Raw genomic sequence first — 24,596 nt, 5'->3', positions numbered from 1 at the left:
CATCACAGTGGGTTGCTGTTGCTTACAAACGGTTTTTAATTACGGTCACAGGGGTGTGTAGCTGCTGATGTGTCATCATAAATTAGATGCTATTTAAACTTTATTGGGGATTTGATCAAAATGAGAATGCGCTACATTTTATAAGGCAGATTTTTGTTCCGAAAGGTTCAGATGTAAACAAAGGTGGAAAAACGACAAACAAATATTTATTTCTTTATTTCTAAGAAAAAGGTTTTTATTCATTTCGAGACTAAATGTGATCCTCATTATACAGCAGGTTTTTTTTTTTTTTTTGCATGAAGATAATTAAAAGGACTCTTAAATCTCGAACACTTACTGATGTGTCTTAATTAGCTACAGTGCTTGTAGCGCTTGTCAATTCTACTGTTGATTTTTCGTGAGTTCTTGCAGTCATTGTTTCTGCAGTTTTTACACTAGAAAGTCAGGTTACCGCTGCTGTGGGTTTGCATGGGCACAATAACCAACAGTTTCCATGGTAAACTCTAATGGGATGTATTGTTAATGAGGAGGAGTTATTAGAAAGCTAATAGGATTGAAGTGTAATTTTGGCAAACTGCATGTAGAGATTAATTAAGAAAAGACTATTTAACACATACTTGGCTCTAATTGTTATGTTAAATGTGTGCTCAATTTTTTTTGAGCAACAATGACAATAAATAGACAATGTTTTTGTCTTTTTATCTATTTTATTAACCTTAGTGTCATATCCACATTTATTCTTCTACTTTCATTTTCACACTGTGGGGATTTTCTGTTGTAGTGTGCCTTGTCTACTTTATGATTTAAGGTGAACATTTTTATTAGAGTCATATTTTGTCCTCACGTTGTCACTGCGCTCAATGACCCCTGTCTTCATTTCCCTCCTCTCATCCGGTCTCTCCTTCACCTCTGCCTCACACTCCTTCACCCAACTCCTCCTTCCCCTGTTCTTCGCATTCACCCTAACCCCGTTACGATGAGGTGAGGCCCGAGCTGGCCTCCAGCCCAGGCCCATTAGCCCCAGCCTTGCAGCCATGTGCTCATCACCAGAGATCATTACAATCAGCCAATGACACCACTCTAATGCATCATTAATGATTGATTAACGAGCTGAGCTCAGCCCAAGCGGGTGCATTTGTACGGAAGAGCACCCCATAATGGTCAGGCAAGGCTTGCATCTGCTGTTTTTAACTTGTGCAGCTTTGTGTATGTGCGTGTGTTTGTATGATTTATTCTCATCAGCTTCCCTCTGTGTCCTCTTCCTCAGGCTGAGTAAAGAAGTTGCTGACTCCTCTGTGTTGAAAGAAACACTAAGGAGGTGACTGAGGAGGTGGCGTGATGGCAGAGCGGGGGCTCTCCGCCCCTCTCCTTCTCTTTCTTGTCCTGGTGGGAGTTCTCCCAGAGATTGAGAGCTCGGGATATCTTTCCGGATATCGCCTGAGGAGTCGTTTGCAGAGGGACCGGCACATCCGCAACATCCGACCCAACGTCATTCTCATTCTCACTGATGATCAAGACATAGAACTGGGTAAAATGTTTCCATTAATCCTCTGTGGTGTGCGTTTACCGTGTGATTATGCATCTGTATCGCTGTTCACTTTGTCGGGTACAGACATTTTGTCCATGTGTATCCACCAGCATCAGCAAAGGAAAGGAAAGTCAGCCTAATGCTGCCTCTTGGCACCATAACAACTGGCCCACTCAAAGTCATGTGTTCCCTTTGCCAGCTCCTCTGTCGCTGGCATGAAATGAGGGCGGCCTATGGCTTCCATTGTCTGGTTGCCAAACCCTGGCCATCTCCCTACCCGCTTAAGTCTTTTAGCAGCGTATTGGGCTGGAGTGGCTGCATAATGGCCTCAGTGACATCCTTTGTCCTCCTGTGATCACCAGTGAGAAAACTCCCATTGAAAAGCAGGAATTTATGGTCAAGCATCTGTTTCCCCAAACAATCACCATCCGCCTGAAAAGCTTTTAGTACACAGGAGACCAAATGGGTTACTTTACAAAAAGAGATTTATTCTCTCATCTTATTTCCCCCCTTTCGTTTTATCTTCCCACATCCATAATGTTTTTCCCCCCTCATGGGTTATATTTATATTTTCACTCTTTACTCTATGTTCAACATCTCACTCCTCATTCCTCTTGAATGCTTTACATCCCCCTGGGTCCCTTTCATTTCAATTGCTGGCTTTTGAATCTGCTCTTACCCTCCTGTCCCCTCGTACAACCTCCCCTCCCCCCCCCCTTCTCTCCCTTTCCCCCTGTTGCCTCCCAGGCTCTATGCAGGCCATGAACAAAACTCGGCACATCATGGAAAAGGGCGGCACACATTTTTCAAACGCTTTCTCCACCACGCCAATGTGCTGCCCATCCCGCTCCTCCATCCTGACGGGAAAATATGTGCATAATCACCATACCTATACCAACAACGAAAACTGCTCCTCACCCTCGTGGCAGGCCCACCACGAGCCGCACACCTTTGCTGTCCACCTCAACAACTCAGGCTACAGGACAGGTGAGCGTTGCAGAGTCCAAATCGAGCTTCAGTCGTACCCGTTGAGTTATGAAATTCGCAAATAAACCTGAAAAAGAGTACATCATTAACTTGCTGCGCACCTGTTCTTCACTCAGCCTTTTTTGGAAAGTACCTCAATGAGTACAACGGCTCCTACGTGCCTCCTGGCTGGAAGGAGTGGGTAGCATTGGTGAAAAACTCACGTTTCTACAACTACACCCTCTGCAGAAACGGTGTACGAGAGAAGCACAGCAGCAACTACACAAAGGTATTATTGCACTCTTCTGACATCAAAAAGAAAATACATGTATCTTTACAGAATAATTATCCCTGCATGTGCTGAGATTGATACAAAATCATTTAATGAAATTTGTGAAAAGTGGTGCTTTTGTTCAAATGAAAACAACAATTCAATAAGTTTAAGCAACATAATACACATGAAAATTGCACTTTAAAGTAGCTTAACAAGATGAAGGGTTAAAACATTGAGCAGTTCCACTGACTCAGTATCAGTAACGTCTGGTTTTGACTCGCACAGTGCTGGTGCTCTGCTCTTTGACTCCCTCTGTCACTCACTGAGTACATGATAAATAATATTTCATGTACTTTACAGGACTATCTGACAGATGTCATTACCAACAACAGCATCGACTACTTCCGTACGTCCAAGAGGCTGTACCCTCACCGGCCTGTGTTGATGGTACTGAGTCACGTTGCTCCACATGGTCCAGAGGACTCTGCCCCGCAGTACAGCTCCGCTTTCTCCAATGCATCACAGCACATGTAAGGAAATGAGTTAGCTTCAAATTGCCAAAACAAACTGTGACCAAGTTACGAGTTAGCAGATTGTTGCAGGTTTTCCGATGATCTGTGATAATACATGCACAGATAATTGGCAGCTGTTTGAACAGGAGCTTTGCCTATGGGATGTAAGCGTGTTTGGTTTCAGGGGGACAAAGATAACAAGTACACAGATACATTTTTACATTTTCACATCCAGACCTATTTGCTTGCATATGAGTCATCTGTGCATTCATTCTGCTTCTATGACCCAGGATGACACAAATTCCATAATCTCGACTCAATCTCATCCTCCTCTGCCTGCAGAATGTTGTTGGCAGCCGATGCCTTTCCTTCCACTGCCAATGCTTTGCTCCAGTTTATTTGGCTCGTGCATTGTTCACATTAGCGGTACCACCGTAATGACACCTGCTAATTTGTAGCATTTTGTCAGTGGTGCAAGAAGAGAGGAATGATGTATGTATAGAGCTTAGGTAATGATGAAGCCATGTGCACACACAAACACACACAGACACGCCTAACACCTCCATTTTTTTCTTCCTGACCCTTTGTGCTCACTGGCTGCCTAGTGCTGCTAGCTAATGGCAGAGCTGCTATTGGCCTCTAGAGATGTAGCCAAGGCCAGTAATGAGACTCCAATTTCTACCCCCTCACACCATCCTGCTGCTTCATCTAATCCCTCCAGCACCATTAACCTGTGCCACACAAGCTTTAAACACATAGAATATTCTGAAAATTCAGCCCTAGTGTCTTTGTGCAAACTTTTAATTGCTCTTTCTCCATAAATTTCCTCTCCCTCGGGTGATGTTTTCTGTGAGAGCCTTCTCTGGCTATTTTCTCACTCCATCTCCCTCTGTCCTTATCAACCACACTAAGAGAGAGAGGCAGTAAAAGTCCTGCACTCCTGTAGTGGTAAACCTTCTTCTCACCTTGGCACATTGCAGACACATCTTCACAGTACATTAGACTTCTCGCTGCAGAATAAGCTTCGGGACATTAGCATTTCTTAAAAGCCAAATCGATCCACTTTAAACATTAAAGGTATTTTCTTTTAGGATCTCATTAGCTATTTAGCAGTTTTTATTCCCAAATACAGTTCTGTATGGCTTGGAGTTAAATATTGATCAAACTGGGCTCACTGTGTGCAGACCTATTGATCGCATTTTACATGGTTTATGTAACCTCCACTTTAGCATTCCATAAACAGTTTTCTGGTTACTTTGGGGAAAAAGGATTGGAGACATTAGCCAGCACAGGAAGAAAATGTTGCTGTGAATGCATGCATTTTTGGTTCTATGATTCAATTTACAGCTAAAGAATATGGAAACATCTCTGTGCAAATATACGGTGACTAGTACAAAAAGAACTCTGTCTCCTTTAAAATGTAAGTAGAATCGGTATAAGTGAAATGCTTATTACACCACATAATTTCAAGCTTCAAGCTTTTTTGCTGTTATCTTTCATTTTAGAACCCCCAGCTACAACTATGCCCCTAACCCAGACAAGCACTGGATCCTACGCTACACTGGACCTATGAAGCCTGTCCACATGCAGTTCACTAACATGCTTCAGCGCAGGAGGATGCAGACTCTGCTGTCGGTGGATGACAGTGTGGAGAAGGTATTCAGACAAGCAGACAGACATATGCTTAAACACAGACACACACACACATCTCATCTGACAGCCTTAAATCCTGGGAGATCTGTGCTTGTTCTGACTGGGACTGTATAATGTATTCACTGACACACTTGGTAAATTGTTCAATCCTCCTTTCCCACAATCTGGCACAAGAGACTTGAGCTATCAAACAGAAGTAAAACTTTTCACACTGTGTGAGTGTTCAATGAACTATATCCTCCGTAGGTGTACAACATGTTGGTGGAGACAGGTGAACTGGACAACACGTACCTCATTTACACCTCAGACCACGGCTACCATATTGGCCAGTTTGGTCTTGTGAAGGGCAAATCAATGCCTTATGAGTTTGATATCCGTGTACCCTTCTACATTCGAGGACCTAATGTGGAGCAAGGTGCTGTGTAAGAGACTCGTTGTTTTTCTCTTGCATTCAGTATAGGGATAAAGGTAAATACCATTGTGACTATTTTCTTCTATCTAGTTCTATAGAAAAAAATGTTCTTGTTGTCCTGCAGTAATCCTCACATAGTATTGAACATTGACCTGGCACCAACTCTGCTGGACATGGCTGGTGTTGATATCCCTGCAGAAATGGACGGCAAGTCTATCCTCAAGCTGCTAGACACAGACCGACCAGTCAATAGGTGAATACCTACTTTACTTTATAAACTCACTATCTTTGTATTCTTCGTATTTTTGAATAGCATTTAAAATACCAGGAATGTGTCAAAAAGGTTGAGAGTTGAACTCTGTTTATTTCATGGGCATAATGAAATCTGCAATCCAAACATAAAAATGGAACACCACTTTCTTCTCAGTGCCATGCAAGGATGACATTTAAAATAGAGTACATGTTTATCCTGTGCAAATATCACAAAGTGGTTTAACAGGATTTCTGAAAACGTCTCATTTTACAGGTTCCAGTTGAGCAGGAAGGGTAAAACATGGAGAGATTCTTTCCTCGTGGAGAGAGGGTATGTTTTATTGTAATTTATTATCTTTTGTGAAAACTGTTCCCAAACCAGGAATTGTCCTGTAGCAACATGAGACTTCTTGTCTGGTTGGCTGAAGAAAAAATCATTTTCTGTTTTTTTGTTTGTCTGTGCTTTCAGGAAGCCTCCGCACAAGAGAGCCGATGGAAAGGAAATGGCCCAGGAAGAGAACTTCCTGCCAAAATATCAGAGGGTGAAGGACCTGTGCCAAAAAGAAGAGTACCAGACCTCCTGCCAGCAGCCAGGACAGGTACTTGACCTGTAAGATCTAGAACAGAGAGGTTAATGAAGTCTGAATAGAACAAAATTAAGAGATAATTAACATTCTGGTTGCAATCTGCCGAGTTATCTGCAGTCATTGTATGTTTCATCGAACATAAGTCTTTTTCTTAATCCTCCAAAATGAAGAGCATGTGCACGTGTGTATAAAGAGCTTTCCAGTTTGAATAAGACTCATAAAAGGCTCATCCCAGAAGATTAATATTATTACTATTACTGCTCAGCTTGAATATGCCTTGTGCTCATTTAGATGTCTGTGATTTTTATCGTCATGCTATAAAGACTGGGTCAAAATTATGTTATACTCTATAAAATCTCAAAGACCTGTGTTAATCCATATTTCCCTGTGCCTTCTTTCAGAAGTGGCAGTGTGTGGAGGACCCGACTGGCAAGCTGAGGCTGTATAAGTGCAAGGGCATGGCTAGTCTCTTTGCCCCACGTATGCAGGCTCTGATGGCCAGCGGTGCCTCACAGCTGTCTCTCACATCCAGCTCTGACAGCTGTGACTGCAGCAATTCCGGCTTCAAACCATCCATCATGAAGAGGAAGAGGCTTCTCACCAAAAAGAGTCAGTTCCTGTTGTCGCTTACATTGTTGTCATTGCTATAAATAGATGCTTTTGTTTAGAAAGAAACTTTTCTTTACTTTGAATCGTCCTTGCAGTAGCCTATGAAGCTTTCCAAATGGGGCCATTTATCTCAAGCGAAAATAACCAGCTTTTGAAGTATTCATGAGACCAGAAGGATATGTCAGTGCTGCCATCAAGTGGCAGAATAGAACAGACAAATTACCAATTAAATAGTAGAAGCTTGTTAAGGATTCCCAGATTATGATACAACTTGCATGGAATTTTGATTTATATCAGTCTGTTTAGTTGCTGTTATGTCATCTATCCTGACATAAAGACTCAAAAACACGTCTTACATTAATCTGTCTCGTCTTCTGCAGAGATAAAGTCCAGTAAGGGTACAAGTAGGAAGCGTTGGGCCCGCTCTATATCATTTGAGCTGGGCGGTGACCTGTATGCTGTAGACCTAGAAAAAGGCTACTGGCCACTAGGGTCCAGGAACAGCAGCTGGGCCAGAGACAGGAGGAGAGGAGTGAATGAGGAAGACAATGAAGAGTTCAGTGGCATGGAAGTGACTGTCAAACCCACCACCAGCAACAAACTTGCTACACCTGCTGCTATTAAAGTCACATATAGGTGCGTGTGTGTGTGTGTGTACATTTTTCCACATGAATGTGTAATGTTCCTGAGGTAAAAGACAGAAATCAACTGTTAGAATATATATATATATATGTGTATGTATATATACATATACATATACATACACATATATATGTATATATATATTGTTTCTATGCCCTTCAGATGCTCCATTCTTATGAATGACACAGTTAAATGTGATGGAGGCCTCTATAAGTCCCTTCAAGCATGGAAAGACCACAAATTGCACATAGAGCACGAGGTACTGTTCCTTTTTGCTTTTTTAATTGTTATATTTAATACATATTGTAGGTTATTTATAGCCTGTGGTGTCTAATTAGATTTGGGGCAACTTTCCTTTTTAGATTGAAACCTTGCAGACAAAAATCAAGAACTTGCGTGAGGTCAAAGGTCATTTAAAAAACGTGCGACCAGAGGAATGTCAGTGCGACAGTCCCAGGTGAGAGAATTTAAGGGTGACAGCACCAACACAGAGATTCAGCACATCTGACAGCTGACTTTGTCTTTTCAGTTATCTCACTACGAATAAGGAGACTTTCCAACTTAATGCAGGACGAATGCTCTCACTCAGGTAAAACGTCACAGTAACACTCATTTACTGTGTAGTAATTTTGAATTCCTCACTCAGGCTAGTTGTGACGTATGTTTTGTATTTATTAGAATGCCATCAAAGCAGAAGACTCAGTGGTTGCAGAAGGAGCAGAAACGCAGAAAGAAACTACGGAAATTCCTCAAGAGGCTTCAGAACAACGACACGTGCAGCATGCCCGGCCTGACCTGCTTCACACATGACAACCATCATTGGCAGACTGCTCCCTTCTGGACAAGTGAGGGATAGTCTATGGATTTAGCAAGTTGTTCAAAGAGTATCATGGTGGAACATACCTCTTTGTTTCTGGCACTATTTTCCTGAGCAGAAATGATGACAACAATATTTTGAATCACGTTTTTCAAACTCTTGTTTTCCACTCTCACCCCTCCCTTCCTTATAAACGCCCCCTTCCTCTGATCCTCAGTGGGTCCATTCTGTGCATGCACCAGTGCCAACAACAACACATACTGGTGCCTCAGGACCATCAATGACACACACAATTTCCTGTTCTGTGAATTTGCTACGGGCTTCCTGGAGTATTTTGACCTCAACACTGACCCGTACCAGGTATTTATTTCAACAGACACACAGAATGGCAGTTACCAATAATACGTTTAAAATAATCCCACTATATGATTCATGGTGCACATGGGATAGTTCCCAAAATTTCCAAAGTCCTTGCTGACATTTTGTCCTTATCATTCCTGCAGCTGATAAATGCTGTCAACACCCTTGACCGCAACGCTCTGAATTTGATGCATCAACAACTTATGGAATTACGGGGCTGCAAAGGACATAAGCAGTGCAGCCCAGAGAAGGGTCAGTAAAAGATCTCTGTGGTAAATATCATATATTGTAGCGCCAACAGTCATTTGAAACTAAGATTAATGCTACCCCTGCTTCTTTTCAGGAGGAAAGGAGCGAAACTACTTCAGTGAATACAGGTATTTCTTCCTCTAAACAGCTTGCAGCTGATTGCTTTCACAACCATCGCAGATGGAATTCAAGTTATATTATGAATTCAGAGAGGTTACTGCTGAGTCTTTGGTTATGTTTCTGCTCATTGCCAGTCATCTAGGGAGCTGAGGAAACAAAATACAGACACGTTTCTCTGAAACGGAACCTCTGAACTGCCATGGTTCCTCACTGTTGTGATTGAAGCATTGTAGCATGCAGAAGTCAAATCCAAAGAGGGCTAAAATGCAAGGCTGCTTTTCAGCTTCTGCCTTTTTGTAATCAACCCTAATTGTGTGTGTGTGTGTGTGTGTGTGTGTGTGTGTGTGTGTGTGTGTGTGTGTGTGTGTGTGTGTGTGTGTGTGTGTGTGCGCGCGTGGGGTTGTGTTCATGTGTGTACTTGCGTGCATCTATGTCTGTGTGTGCGTGTGTGTGTGTATACCTGTGGGTTTTGTCTTCATGCACGTGCATTGGTCCCGCGCGTGTATACGTGCTGTGCATGCTTCAGGCCAGTTCATCGCCGAAAGAGGCCAAAAGTGAAGAAGCCCTCCTCCAAATCGCTGTGAGTTTGTCATAACCCATCTGCTCCTTTGTACTCAGCCAGCATCTCCATCCAGATTTTTTAGCATGGTCAGATGACTTAACAGCATGGTGCCCTATTTACTGTATTTCTGTACTCCTCTACTAATTGTATTTACATTTCCCTGCATTGCATTGCTGCACCATTTTCATTCACTCTCTCGGCTCAAATTCATTACAGCAATGCAGATATGTCATTGTCACATTGTGTTGCGTTTTCTGTTCTGTTATTGTCATTTCCTGCTTTTCCTCGCAGTGTTGGTAGGAACAGACCACAGCTGGAGCCATGGTTTCCAGTGAATGCCTCAGGCAGTGCATTTAACTTACAGTAATTGTTTCTCTTGCACAGAGGGCAGATTTGGGAAGGGTGGGTTGGTTAACCACCTGCAGCCCACAACCAACCGCATCGGCCTCCTCCAGAGAAGGAAGGAGAATGGAGAGTGCAGAAAACCCGAAGACCTCGACTTTGATAGACCATATGCTGGGATACCACTCTAAGCTGGGTTTCATTTTCGGGGGAGCTGCTCCCCATAGCCTCCTACCGGGGTGTAGGAAATACTAAGGCCTACAATAAGTCTAAAGACTCAGCAATTATGTATTTTGGAACATATTTCATATCCATTTGCAAACTTTGCCACCCCCAGCTGTCAGGATTGTTAACAACAACAACAACAAGATTCTGTAAATCAAGTGGAACAGTTTGGTGTCTGCAAGCCTTTCAGTATACCACTAATGCTTGTAGATAATATACAATGTCTCAGCTTTAATCAGCTTTCTTTCATGTCATGTGAGACTGTGTGGAAATATGATGAGTAACACGTCACTTCTGCTGCTACACAATGACGTCATGGCTTTGTGATGTCTCTGCGGCACATGTGGATTAGCTAACTATTTCACACTTGGAGTAACATTAAGACATATGTTGTATTCTTTCTCTGCACCAACGTGTCTGCACATGGAAGTAAAGTGGACTTAACCAACAACCAACTGCATCAAACATGTCGCCATACTCTTTTGTATTATAGTTATTCTTAACACCGATGAATGTCCTTTGTTACTACAGGTCATCCTCCTCACAGCTGTGAGATCTGAGATGACCTGAGTTTGCCTGCAATGATTTAAATGCATACACAGAATTCAACAAAAGTCTCTTTGTGCCCTTGAAGAGGTCTAGATTAACAACACCATCTCACAATGATACAATCCTCCAGACTACGTGACCTGTAACAGAATGTGTCATTTTTGAATGCCATTTTACTCCTTTGTATTGTCAGTATCACACTGTAGAAGTATCCAAATAGTTTGTTCAGCTTGCTATACATGGTGCTACAAGATAACAATACAGAAGTCTGAAATCTTGCTGTACAGTACAGTATGTATTTGAATGTATGTTGTGCAATTAATATAAATGTTTACAATATTTTTTATAATACTGGAGAGGCAACCTCATTGTATGATACGAGTTGACAAAATGAACTTATAGGGAGAAATGTAGCTTGAGAAATGTCATTGAGATTTGTATGTTTGTCCTTATTTACATCAGAAAAGCACTTAAAGGGTTCACTGTGAAGAGCTGTGCCATGTACATTAATGGACAGTATACTTTGCGCCGGAAGAAAAACAAAACAGTGTAATACTCATTGATGTGAAGTTTACTTCTTGCATTTGTTAGCTTCTTTTCTTTTCTTTTCTTTTTTTAGCCAATACTTCCTTTTAATAGAGTGCTGATAGTCAATGTGAATAAAGTGTTGTTTGACCATGAATATGACCTGGCTTTTATTTGAAATTGTTAAGTAGTTTACTGTTTTCATGTCCAGTAGGTGTCTCTGTCTGCCCGTTTCTGTGGACAACCTATGGTGGTGAGCGCAGTGACATGTGGAAGCTGTAACCTATTTGCTCTCAATAATGTCCCTTTCACTGTAGCATCAGGAGGGTTTGTACTTAATGTAAACTCAATAGTGGAATCCTAGCAGCTTGAGATCATTAAATTGATAGTCATAGCATTCTGATTGGCACAGTCAAGTTAACTCTGTTATTTCCAGTCACGCTTTGTTTAAAATGTATGCAGTTATTTTTTTTTTTTTTGTTATTACGATTCAGGAGGTCAACAACAAGAATTCAGAAGTTCAGAAAAGGAAACATCACATCAGACCGCTGGCATCTCAGTCTGAATAAACATGAACGCACGCCCACTTATGCACAACTTTAATCAAACTAACAAACTAAAATTTAAAGGTGAACTTAGGTAATTTTTTAAGGTCATTTAATAGGAAATAATATATTGTGCTCATGAATATAAGTTGATTAGTGTGTAATAATGTGTTAGATCACAGGATATTAAACCATGTAATGGTTCAGAGTGATGATCAGCATCAGGTTCAAACCAGTGGATGCCTGCGATTTAAACACAACTTGGAATTAAGCCATTAAAAATACACAGGAGCAGGCTCCACTTTGTGGAGGCCGCCATGTTTCCCAGCCTCTTGAATACAGTGGCCGAAAAAGACATTACACCATCATTACACCCGGTGTTTGTGCCTGTACACTGGCTAACTTACATCGTTCACCTTATAAGTTACTTCTTTCCCTTTCAAACCATATATGTGAACATTTGTATGTGTATATCATTGTGTATTCATCATCTTTCTCGTTATGTCTTGTTGTTTTCTCTATGTTTTCTCTCTTCCCTCATTTCCACTTCATCCTCTTCCTCCTCATCTCAAACCTCGTCTTCTGAACTGCAGTTAAGACTCTAACACACCAACACAAGCATAAACATGCTTATTTATTCCTGATATTGTCGCAATTACATATTCAACAGATTACACATGCCACTCTTCCATCTCTGGACAGCTGAGAAGACCCAGCTAAACAACAACAGCTGCTTATAAGCTAACATTTTGCTACTTTTATGCTTGACTGTCCTAAAATTCTCACTTTTCCTCTGATAAACAGCTTGATTACTTGATTAGAGCAGCAACGAAAACAGCAGTCTTACCAACAGAAAGGTTCAGGATATCCTCAACAACTCACCACTGCCATCGGGCATAAGTGAGCTTCACAGACCCATTGACTCCTATCAGACTCCTTTCACAAAGTTTTGCAGGCTCTTCCACAATGTATAGACGTGGACACCTGGCTGAAGAAATGGCAGGGTGAGTTATTTGTCTCATGGCAGCCACCACAGAGGATTCAGTTGTCTGCAGTTTGCAATCTACTGACATCTAGGCAAGATTTTACACACTGTGCCTTTAAAATAGCCACGGTATATTTTGATTTTATTATAGATTTGTGAAAGTAGACAATATTCTTTCTTTGTCTTAAAATGTAGTTTAAGACACAGTTTAAATAACCAGATGAACAATGGCAATAAAAGACTATTCTATTCTATTCTATTCTATTCTATTCTATTCTATTCTAACAATTTCCAAAAACATTAATACGCTGCTTTTTAAGAGAAAGCACAGGATTATCCGCTTTGATACTTTGTGCAAGCAAAGCCCTTCAGTCAGACCTGCCCTAAAGAAACCAGAGTCTAGGTGGAGGTATTGCACTAAATTAGCCAGGTAACTTAAAAAAAGGAGCATGCAACAGCTTCTCTGGCCAAAAGTTAATGAACAACAATTAGTAGTACTGGCTATCGCCTGTTCTTCTGCACATGCTCTCTGTTGTGCACGATGCTGACTGTGCTGAGCGCATTGCCTGGACATGCCTTCACAGCAGTCAGAAAAAAAGTGGGAGGGACTGATCAAAGGGTGAGCCAGTGAGAATATAGATTATATATTAGACACAACTACTCTTGAATTTTCACATATGAATCGAATAATGTATTTCAGCTGTGTCATGCAATGCAAATCTGTTGCTTGCTTAACAAACCTTCTAATAAATAGACCGCATTTGTTAAAAATAGCAGCCTTAGTTTTATTTAACTTAATATATGAAGTGAATTGAAGTTCCTGTGGAAGTTGGCACACAAAAGCCCCCCTTCTAACCTTTAACATCTTATCACTTTACTTTGTTGAGCCAGCTGAGCCCTTAAATGTTTTGGCTATCTTAAAAAAGTGCCGCTTTTTCCAGAAAGCCAGTCGAAAGGCTTCAGGATGGGTGGTGTGGTGTGGAAGAGGGAGGGAGGGGTGCAGACTGGGTGGGGGTGCAGACTGGGTGACCCCCATCGCAACCTATGACTCACGTGCAGAGGCGGAGACTGCGTACGGGATTTGCCACCGGAGAGCCGTCCCGTACTACTCACTGCTCGGACAGTTCAGTGCGCTCACAAAACTAACCTTACAAGCAAGAAGAGATAAAAAAAACAACAACAACTGTACAGTTCCTTTCGCTGGAGCCTCGTTTAAAATGTGAAGAGCATGGCCGGGACAAGGTAAGCAGACTCTTTCTTTAATTTCACAGCGGCGCGAAATGAAGTGGAGAAAGTTTAGAAGCCGCCGACGCTGAACCGGAGCCGCAGCTCGCGGGATAGTAACATTATTTTAAGCCTCTGTGGGTTTTTTAAAACCTTTGAAAATAAAACGTTTTTTTAAAATTCACTACCAAAGTCTGTTAGGGGTGACTTCTAAATTTAACAGATTATTTAAACCGCGAAATGTTCTTATTCTTTTTTTATTTTCGATTTTAATTATTATCTATCGTCGGTGAGTTAAAAGTAAAACATTACACTGTAGCTCGCTAACGCCTATCATGGGAAGCTAGGTGGCAAAGGTATGACACATCCGCTCAAAGTTTTTAATTGTAGGGAGAAGCTGCAGTGTGGGGGCTGTGGTGGGAGACGGAGGCTACTTCTTAATTCTATCTAGTCTCCAAATGGGCTTCACGGGCTTAGCTCTTTGCTGTGGTTTTAGGAGCCCGGTAACCCAAAAAGAGGGCAAATGTTCCACAGTCCATTTGTTGCTCCTGTTTCTACTACTGCTGTGGCTCTCAGATTCAGCTCCACGTGTCTTAATTTCTTCGCCATCTGTTTTCACTGCAGATGTGCATTAAAACTTTGTTTAGCTTTCATCGGTTGCTTGCTTTAGTCCCCACGGTCTATTTAAAGTCACTTACTGCTTTGGCTACAGATTTTCATATGGGAACTCCTTAGTGTTGTGATACATGCAGTAAAAAGTCCAATTCCTCGTCCTGTACCTGCTGTTGAGTGCAGTCCATTAGACAGTAGCTGACGAGCAAGTTTTCGAGTCAGCTGTCATTTATATAGCTTAAAGCTGTTTATTTTGGCAGGGCATGCCAACCTGACTTCCTGGGCGCAGCAGTTTTCACCATCTCCCTGCCCAGCTGGTGCTCATCTGATGACTTTTGTTTGCATTTGCGTGGCGTTGGTGTAAATTTCTCTATCTGCTCAGCAAATTGCAAGAGATAGATGAGATACTATAACAGAGGACAGCGATGTCGTTTGGTCAAAGTTTCCATAGTTCATGAGTTTTTTCTGTGAGATGTAGGAACCACAGTTGAAAATGAGGATGTTGTCTCGGTGTTTACTGTGCAAGCTCACAACAGTGGGCAGACAATCTAGAACAAGCAACACATCCCCTTCAACAAGATGACTCTAAACGGTGCTTTCTGCAAAGAAGAGACCGGACGTCCATCCCAGACAGACAATAGGGAAGTTTGTTTGCCTGTTGACAGGAAGTGAAGCCTGTCCTGCACTGACGGCTGCATGTTATGAGTCATGGTTTGTTAATAATCGCTGTGATTTCATTAGCTTCAACGTACACATTTCCAGCTTTCACTCCTTTCTCTGATCCCTTGAGGATCAGTGCTCTTAACACTCAGCACGCACTTTTCACCTGACTTTGATTCTCTGTGGCCTGCCACAGTGACTTTGTAATGAGGTTAAGGTGATTTGTCCAAACAAATTTATCTGTACCTGAGCAACCACCCACACTGCGAACTGTGGGGATTACAGACAGGTTTAAATCGCAGGCATCCACTGGTTTGAACCAGATGCTGATCGTCACTCAGAATCATTACGTGGCTTAATATCCTGTTGTACTTTTTAGGTCTATGACACAAATTCAAGAGTTAAAAGAGGTGAACAAGTTTATGTAACGTCAGTGAGCTAAGGTGCAAATGAAACCCACAAAGTGCAATTAACACATTGAACACAAAGAATCTGCCACGACCTGAAGATCTGTTGTTGTTAGTGAAATATTAATCCTTCCCTACACGTTGAGCCCCAGCGATGGCCTCTTAAATCATAATCCACTCCTCCCCTCAGGCCTGCGCGGGCCTGGCGTTAACATCTTCACTGGCCTGCTCTGCATTTCTAATCCTAGAGAGTCTGCCGTCTGCACCTTCACTTCCTCTAGAGGACAATCCGGACGTTCCTTTCCTGCGTGGCTCCTCGCTGACCCCCTTGCTTACCCTGTAGCTGCGCTCTGGGATTAGACTCTGGCCTCGTTTGTCATGTCAGCAGGGGGAGGATTCGCGGGGGATGGTGTGGGCCTAGTCCAAAATGAAGTTACAAACTGCTGCTGCTGGTGGTTGTAGGCAAGCAGGTCAGATACTAATAAAAACTGCTGTTTTGACAGCACCCAGATAGCACAGGTGGATTTCTTGAGTTTATTTTATATAAAAGGGGCGATGCACAATATGTATTCATCGATAACCCTGAATGATTTTACAAGATAATGTTTAGAGAGGAATGTTTGTGGTTATTAAGCACAATTACCTCGTAATAGGGTCATTCTTTTTTTGTTGTGTGTTTGGACAAGTAACCCCATTGTTCCCACTCTGACAGCTGGTGTGCTGATAGAAAGGCTATCTTCTATGTGGTAAACACCCTGATGCTGCAGCTTCTGTTGCACATGTTCGCTCTCGTCCAGAGTCTTATGTGACCTCAGAAGTACCCTCCAACTAAGGCAGGGGTCGGGCAATTCCAGGCCCCGAGGGCCGGTGTCCTGCAGGTTTTAGATCTCACCTTGGGTCAACACACCTGAATCACATGATTAGTTCGTTACCAGGCCTCTGGAGAACTGCAGGAGCTAATTTAGCCATTTAAATCCGCTGTGTTGGATTTAAAGGACACATCTAAAACCTGCAGGGACACCGGCCCTCGAGGCCTGGAGTTGCCCACCCCTGAACTAAGGGAAGGGCTGAAGTTTTTTTTTAGGAAGGACAGGGACTTGTGTTTGGGCATGCCTTACTCTCTCTAAAAGGGAGTTTATTGACCCTTTGGCTGAGTGTCACCTCGGACAGACAGTGCGTGTTCAGCAGAGCAGTAAGGGGGCCGGAAGTTCCCGGCATTTCTGCTGAGCTGCAGCATTCGTGGGTGAAGGCAAGATGGTGGGACAAGACAATACTCCCCATAGAGAAATCACAGAGTGCCGCTTCTCTGCATTTAGCTCGTAGGCGGATTTCAGCAAGGGTATCTGAAGTAACATTTAACAGCTAACACAAAAATGTTCTCCTGGAGCCGGTGGTGAGGTAGGCTTTTTTTTTATCTCGTTCCTCATGAAGAATCGGTTTGTTGCAGTGTGGAGGGGGGTGAATGCTTTGGCATCTATATGGAATGAATTGGGGGGCCATGTAAAATTGGTAGTTGGAACGCAGCATGGGAAAAACTGGCCTTGCTGAAGGTTGGCTGTGTGACCTTGTGAGATCCAGTCTAATCCAGCGCCAGTAGAGAGGGGAAGCCGTTTCTAGTCATGGATTAGGGCAGCTGTTGAAGGAGGTCACCCCCAGATCTCCTATACATGTCTCAAGCTCCGCCTCATCGCAGCACTCGTTGGCTGTGATCCCCTGTGTGGACGCAACAAAGAACTGAATGAAGTCTGCCTGTTGATCCGACAATACTCGGCATTGTTTTGTACTATTACAGGCTTCAGAATAGGGTGCATTTCACAGGCTTTGTAATGCATATGAAGCTGAGTCATTGCGGGACTTTCTTGTCAACTGTGTACTACTGATTTTCTGTTCCCAAAGAGCCTGTGTGCTGTATACAGCTGTGGTAAAAAGACTTTTTCTTTTTCAGACTCCTAAGTCAGATGAGTGTGTTCGTGCCCTCCAGTTTTACAAGCAGTCAACATCTTTTGTTTGTCAGCTTTGCTCTTTTTTTCCCCAATACCACTGTTTTAAAAGACCCATGTTCAGCTCAGTTCGTGCAGGGTGATCATGCTGCACACAGACCAAACTGGACCGTCTGGTTTGTGCAGTTGTACCTGAGTCATTGCAGTAACTCGGAAATGGCAGTCTGCTCTCAGGTGATACGAGACAATGAGGTTCTTGGAATTAAGTTTACTCACCCGGGCTGAGTGATGACGACATATAGTGGTTGAGAAGTCACTTTAAGCAGAATGGTGCTGCTTTTGTTTACAAAAATGTAGAAAGAAAGCAAAGTTAGGGTTGTTGTCAGCTGTTGCTGTTCAGTTTGCTAACTTTCACTTTTGCAACAGGAACTATCAGCAACTTTCCTTTTACCTAGGCACGTATAAAGGGTCTGTATACTTCTTTGGGGAGGTCTTCTGTCTATCCCAGTTTGTTTGACCCTTGCAGGACTTTTTGGAAGTGAATCAAATAATAGGGTGCGTTCAGGAGTCTAACCCCCTGTTTATCTTCATCTTCCCATACCAGCCGTCTCCTCTCTCTGCCAGGCTTTAGCTGCCCGGCTGTTTGGTCTTAAGGTTCTTTACCTCTCTTCCCCTCATTGGCACCCGGCCTGCCTTGGTGCCTGGGTCAAGTCGTATAAGGTCGGCTCCAGTGCGTCTCACGTGTCCCTCTGTGAAAGATGACTCCCACATACCCCTCCAAACTTGTTTCCCCATGTCAGCACACGGCGAGTAAGAAAGTGACACTGACAACTGCTGCCAAGTTTAGGAGGAAAAGGGGAGCAGAGAGAAGATCTGGAACCTAAACAGGATTTTAAAAGTCACAACCTTTTGATCATCTGAGTAGCCATAGTATAAACTTGGGGTTTATAGACTGATGTGGTATTGTACACAGTACGCAGGAGAGAACTGGGTGGGTACTGTGGAGCCCTGTGGGTTCCCAGTACAAAAGACATCAGTTAAAGTCGGAGTATAAGACGAGTTAAGAGCATCCTAAACCTTGGCATTAGCTTTTATGAGGGCTGCAGGAGCCTATTCCTCTCAAACAAACTGCCAATTTGCTTGTTGTTATATATATATTCAGTGCACACAGAGAAATTGTGCCATGTGTTTTACTGACCTCTGACTTGTGGTGACACGGCAGGAACGGGAGGTGTTAAACAAAAGGCTGAAAGAATGTGTTAGTGACAGGTGCAGGACATTTTTTTCTGTCATCTAAAACATGTGCACGCTCCCTTCTCCCTGTTATTGTTCTGGTTACCAGGGTGGAGTCTGCTCCCACATCCTCCACAATGGCTAGCCACGTACACCTTGCCACAGCTCAGTTTTCAACAATGGACGCTCAGTATACTTGTGATAAAGCTTAAAGTCAGATGCGTTAAATGATAATAATGTTGTTTTTTTTGTTTGTTTGTTTTTGGGTTATTTGTTTGATCTGAGTTTTGTTGTAGTTGGACGTGTTTAAGTTGCTTCGTACGGGGAAAGTGGTACAGCACTCAACGTGCCCGGTTTATGGTTACGTTCTCTGTTAGTTACAGCTACTGGAAACCCAGCCAAGCTCTTAGCAGTCGGCCCGTGTCGCTGCTGTTGTTTTACAATATTTAGATAAGCAGGTTGCCTAGCAGCATTGCTGAATAGACTTTGTACATGGTTTATACATAATCAAACAAAAGTCTTTTGGCAGGTCCCTCCATGCATTATATTGAGGTACAGGCCTCTGCTTGCTCTGTATCAGTAAATCACCAGAGATTTCTCACAGTTGCAAAATGTTTAATACTAACCCAATTCTGAAATAGTTTGGAAGTGTTTGTGAAGTGTAAATAAAAAAAGAATGCGATGATATAAACCCATATTTTATTCACAATAAACCTCAAAACATTAAATGAACAGAAATGGCTCATTCTGAATTGGGATGTCTCAAAAACTTGAGACATGGGATGGGAGGAAAAAGCTGAATACCTAACTGGAAACAACTGGAGCAACATTTTGTAACTAACCTGTTGCCAGTTAACATTATTAGGTATAAAATGTCCATCTTAGAGTTTCTCTGAAGTAAAGAATATTCGAGGCCAATTTACTGACCTGCCAAAAACATCCCATCTAGATGAACATCTTTTTCAGGCAAGACTGCATATTTCAGTAAGGCGATGCTGAACTGCACACTGAACCTATTCCCACAAAACTGCTTCATAGTAAAAAAGTCTGGGTGCTGCACTGGCCTGCCTGCACTCCAGACCTGTCACCACTTGAAAACATTTGTCACATTATGAAATGAAAAATATGAGTTTGTGCAGGTCAGACACAAAAAGAGACCCCAGGACAGTTGAGCACCTAGAAGCCTCAATCAGATAATGCGACATCTTTCCTCTCCCAAATGTCCAGCAGCTGGTCTCCTCAGTTCTCAAGACGGGGATATAACACAGTCCTAAACATGGCTTTGTCCTGATATTCTGAAATGAGTTGTGTTGCATTTTCAAATGCTTTTTTAAAGGTGTCATTTTCAATATTTAATGCTTTCTGTGGTCTATTGTGAATAAAATATGGGCCATTAGATTTGCAAATCATTGCGTTGTATTTTTATTTACATTTCATCCAACCTCACAACATTTTCAGACTTAGGTTTATAGTTTTGGGTGTGTGCAGCCAAGTGATTTTGAATTTCTTCCTTTCTGCAGAGTGAGGACTTATTTTTATGCCAGTATCTGAGGAGAAAGGATGTTTTATGTCTCTAAATAGGAAAGAGCAGCTCTGTAAATATACCGGCAAGGGGGGACCTTGGCACTTGTTGCTGTGACCGGAGTGGTAAGGTTTCCTAGATGAATGGCAGGCCCTGTGCGAGCGCTCCGCCTGCTTCGGTCCACAAGGAACAGTAGAGCAGCAGCAGCTCAGAATAGTCGGTTGCTGAAAAAGGTTGGTGGTTACCTTTCAAGAGTACAGAGTGATAGATGGGAGCATAATTGTCTCACTGGGTTGTTATCTTAGTTTTGTCTAGTTTATGGACCAGTGATTTCACTAAAACCTTCACTTAGCACCGTGTTTCTGAAGGTATGCTATCGCTCCATCAGGAATGCCACAATAGCACAGAAGCATAAAACAGCATTTCAGTCGTTATGAGATTATCTGATGACACAACGCTTAGTCTAAACTCTCCACCACCCGGGGAAAACAATCTTTTCTCCTTTCTGTATGGTTTATCTTTCTGATGAAATCAACAACCACACTAGCATTTGAGTTTGTTTGAAACCCAAAGCTGCACAATGACACAAGTTTGCTTGCTGCCCCATTTCCAGTGAATGCATTGTCCAGTCCTCTGTGTTTACCGCTGCTGGGAAAAGTGCCATTTACACTTTGGCGCTGCCTTTGAACAATGGGGCAGATTCCATGAGCTATATTCTGTTGTTTCCCTAACTCTGGGAAACCGCTCTCAGTTCTAGTTATTTTGGGAGATGACTGTAAATTGTGGATGATGGATGATAGATGTAGTAGTTCTCCTTCAAAAAAAAAAAAAAAAAAGCCACTGGCACTATGTGAATGTGAGCGACTTGATGGTCAAGAAGGTGTTTTCGTGTTTCGGGTTTGGCCTCTTGGTCTCTGTGGTGGGCTATGTTTGCATAGTCTTTATTCACACTTTGACAAGTTTTATTCTTAGTTACTGTGGATAACCATAGGCTCCTGAAGGTCCTCCTAGACTCCTCATGGGAGACAGAGACCTTGTAATGTGTTATCACACATCGGAATATAAAGGATGAGGAATTTCATACTTGATTTTTCATATATTTTCACAAAACTTTCTGCCAATGGGCATCACGTGAAGAGGCAAACCGATGCAGTTTAAAAAGTCTATTTATGAGGAATAGAAGTTTCTTGAATGAGGGGTGAACCGTCTTTAAGAAACGTAAAAAGGTCCAGTCGCTTTCTTTCCAGGCACCTTATTCTGTCCATGAACGCTATTCTTTATGTTGCAATCTGTAATCTAACCCCACCAAAAAGTGTTTACTGAATGCAGTCAACTCCTGGTTACAGAGTGCGCAAAGTCATAACACGGGCCTGTGGCATAAAGGTCTGCTTCAATTAGATTGAGTCTCCCCAGAGGTAAACCGGGTGCTGTATGCTTTAGTCATAGGTCCATGTGTGTAACAAGTTAATTTTAGATCAATATAAAACATTCCTCTTGGAGTTAAACTTCACTGAGCTTGTGCAGACTGCATTCCAAACCATTTATGAACATTTACAGCGTGAGGCAGATTGCCTCAGTTGTTTGGAGAGTCATGCTCTATACTTTTCTGTCTGCTTCTTCTGCAGAAAGACCACATAAAGCTGTGCAGGCTCAGATTGATTTACATGGCACCACATAAAGCAACTTTTCATCAGAAATGTGTATCAAAGAGGTTCCTGTTAATGTTAGTTGGTCCACTTTTATTCATTTTTAAGTTTTTCTTTGGTGCAAGTGAATAAATATTCATTTTCATTCATTTTAGTGAGAAATCAAAGTGTCTCACTCCTGGTATGTCCCACTGAAGAAAAGTGCCATTGTATTAGGCAAACCCAGGTAATGGCTGTGTCTCTGTTTTCTGAGTGCTCCCCAAAATGATTTCAAAACCTGAACACGGCCCTTCTTCCTGCTTATCAGGTCGTGTCAACAGAGCACAGCAGGCTCGCTCTCAGCTCTAACTGCTGTTTATTTACCCAGAGGGAACAGTCCTTATGAAACAGCTACACCCCGTGCTGTTTAACTTGTCATGTATGGTGTTCACAGTGCACCATGAAACCCTCGTGTCCTGTCAGGGTGTGTAGGATGCAGGCCATTATGCAAAATCCCATGCTGGTTACTTCACCGTCATCACAGCTGTGGTACACTGGGAGATAACCCCCCACCCCCACCGCCCACACACACACCCAAAGAATGCTGTGTCGGCTTACTTGAAACGTGTTACTTGAAACTCAGCAGTTTGTAAGAAATAGGTTTATTTGCATCCAAACACTCCATTTACAGAGAATAATGACAAACACCGAACTGAATAACAGGGAATGCGGCATGGGAAGATCAGTTTCTCGGTTTGGGAACGCCTCTTTTGGAATACAGGCAGGAGCAGTGAAAGGATGAAGGCTCTGGTATGTGTGGGGTGGTATTGACTGTTTGGCCTCTGCTTTGAATGCCCCATTATTTGCAAGGCTTCCCGCCCATTAAGTGTTGTGGATCTCATCGCTCAGAAAACAATTTTGTAATACTTGCGTCTCGTTGTGGGAAGACACACTGTAGTCAGTTCCCTGCTCTATACAGTCCTGTCTTTTTCCCTTTTTTTTTGAGTTTCTGCTTGCTCTGATCTCAGGTAGAGTTAAAATGCTGTATAAATAGAACCTGCTTGTTGAGTGGACTAAGGTTAGCGCTGCTTGACTGCTGTGAAGGATTGGACCAGATGGTTTCCCAGCATAAAGCACTGGGACACATGGGAAGGCAGTATGTGGAAGGCTCCTATAGTCTCTCCATGCCCTTTCTATGTTTACCTGGCTGTTAAATCAAGATATGAAGAGCCTGTGGCTCCTTCTGGCAGCACATAAGAGAGTGATTGATACGTTATGCTTGATGAACAGGTACATCAGTGTTAACAGGGAACAGCTGTTCGTCCCAGTGAGTTTCGGCCAACTGGGTGACATTGTAAATGTGGCAGAGCTGGCTGGCACCGTGCTCCTCTGTTTCTGAGACAGGGTTGCACACAGGGTTGTTTTGGCAGGCGCCTTGAAGCAAATGTGGATATTTGGTGAACATTGTAGGCAGTCTTATCCCTGCTAAGCTTCTTGCCTGCTCTGATCATCCCAGGTAGCCTGGATGGTGGAGTCGTACCTCTAACAACCGTGACAGGGAGAAGAAAAGCTTTTCTATCCTAAGAAAGCTGGGAAAATATCCAAGCCTCTACCAGATTGTTGTGACACTAATTCCTCCCCAACTGATACTTTGCTCTCAAAGATACTAGACTAGTGTTAGGTGGGACACTAAAGAATAGAAAAGACCTAACCTTGCCAGGACCCTCAAGTGCTCATTACAAGAAGATAAGGGCGCCTTGTGAGTTTATTTTGAGTCCTTCCTTTGGCTCTCGTCTAGACGTTTACTGTGATGCTGAACCTTGGTAACGGTCTCCTCGTGGCTGTTTGTAGCGTTCCTGTTCCCACATGGATTTGCTGACACAGTTAAGGTCTCCTTTGGGGAACTAGATCAAAGGAGACATAAACTAGCTCACTAAAGAGTTGCATGACCTGGATATATAGAAACAGCGAGCTAAGGTCCGACTTATTTATAGACGCTGATTTTATGTAGGTAGCTACACCACATAACCTTAATGTAGCATGTTAATACTATTTCAGTGTCCGTAGTGTCCTGTCATTTCACTGAAATTCAGTTCAGGGTCTCTGCATGTGTAATCTGTTTTCCTCTTAATCTGTACCCTTTTGCCTTATTACTTTATGCAAACAGGGCTGTCTTTTACTCTGATTCTCTCTCTCTCTGCCTCTGCCCCCTCCCTCTTCTCTGCACTGTCTCTGTTTTCGTTGTCTGTGTGTGTTGTGCTGAGCTGGCTGTTGTCAGTCTGTGATTGTAGTTGAGCTTTGTGGTTTTTGCGTTAGTAGCACTCGGAGCGTATGGTTCTCTTTGGGCCCTGCTGACTCCGTGCCTGGTGCCTCACTGAGTATGTCCACCTGTCTCCTTACTCGGGACATGCATATTTGCGCCATCGCTTTTGCCGCTCCACTGCATAGCGATGACATCACCGCTAACACACACATACAGATGGATGCATGTAGGGAACAGGGACATTAACACAGTCTCCATATGGACAAGTGGGCAGGTTCGAGCCTCTCGTCTGTCAAACAGTGTGAGTTGTTTACTGCTTGTCGAGTTGATTAGTACTCAGGCATGTGGCCTCTAATATGTCCTCATATCCTGTAGGTGATCTGTTGCCATTTTAAG

General features: G+C 42.8%; 2 protein-coding genes across 17 annotated transcripts in view; both read left to right on the top strand.

The window, feature by feature from the left end:
* Window positions 1-11,341, top strand: part of sulf2a (sulfatase 2a) — a 48,457-nt gene extending 37,116 nt beyond the window's left edge. For 13 of the 14 annotated variants that reach the window (XM_040002931.1, XM_040002924.1, XM_040002918.1 and 10 more), the window contains 20 exons: window positions 1,268-1,528; window positions 2,276-2,515; window positions 2,632-2,783; window positions 3,129-3,298; window positions 4,786-4,936; window positions 5,180-5,355; window positions 5,470-5,598; window positions 5,872-5,928; window positions 6,067-6,196; window positions 6,586-6,793; window positions 7,174-7,429; window positions 7,598-7,694; window positions 7,798-7,892; window positions 7,965-8,024; window positions 8,114-8,280; window positions 8,470-8,612; window positions 8,756-8,864; window positions 8,956-8,989; window positions 9,508-9,561; window positions 9,928-11,341. In XM_040002931.1, coding sequence (XP_039858865.1) covers window positions 1,339-1,528; window positions 2,276-2,515; window positions 2,632-2,783; window positions 3,129-3,298; window positions 4,786-4,936; window positions 5,180-5,355; window positions 5,470-5,598; window positions 5,872-5,928; window positions 6,067-6,196; window positions 6,586-6,793; window positions 7,174-7,429; window positions 7,598-7,694; window positions 7,798-7,892; window positions 7,965-8,024; window positions 8,114-8,280; window positions 8,470-8,612; window positions 8,756-8,864; window positions 8,956-8,989; window positions 9,508-9,561; window positions 9,928-9,958 — 2,649 coding nt within the window. In that variant the 5' untranslated portion in view covers window positions 1,268-1,338 and the 3' untranslated portion in view covers window positions 9,959-11,341. The remainder of the gene's footprint in view (window positions 1-1,267; window positions 1,529-2,275; window positions 2,516-2,631; window positions 2,784-3,128; window positions 3,299-4,785; window positions 4,937-5,179; window positions 5,356-5,469; window positions 5,599-5,871; window positions 5,929-6,066; window positions 6,197-6,585; window positions 6,794-7,173; window positions 7,430-7,597; window positions 7,695-7,797; window positions 7,893-7,964; window positions 8,025-8,113; window positions 8,281-8,469; window positions 8,613-8,755; window positions 8,865-8,955; window positions 8,990-9,507; window positions 9,562-9,927) is intronic. The other variant, XM_040002932.1, reaches the window with a different exon arrangement.
* A 2,393-nt stretch (window positions 11,342-13,734) lies between these two features.
* arhgap46a (Rho GTPase activating protein 46a) overlaps window positions 13,735-24,596 on the top strand; it is a 30,124-nt gene continuing 19,262 nt past the window's right edge. For 2 of the 3 annotated variants that reach the window (XM_040002910.1, XM_040002909.1), the window contains exon 1: window positions 13,735-13,956. In XM_040002910.1, the coding sequence (XP_039858844.1) occupies window positions 13,943-13,956 (14 nt within the window). In that variant the 5' untranslated portion in view covers window positions 13,735-13,942. Of the gene's footprint in view, window positions 13,957-16,616; window positions 24,502-24,596 lie in introns of those variants that run through there. The other variant, XM_040002911.1, reaches the window with a different exon arrangement.

The sequence above is a fragment of the Simochromis diagramma genome, unplaced genomic scaffold (assembly GCF_900408965.1).
Source record: "Simochromis diagramma unplaced genomic scaffold, fSimDia1.1 OVJJ01000646.1, whole genome shotgun sequence".
Lineage (NCBI taxonomy): Eukaryota > Metazoa > Chordata > Actinopteri > Cichliformes > Cichlidae > Simochromis > Simochromis diagramma.
Note: the sequence above shows the minus strand (reverse complement) of the source record. Positions and strands in the feature narration are given on the sequence as shown.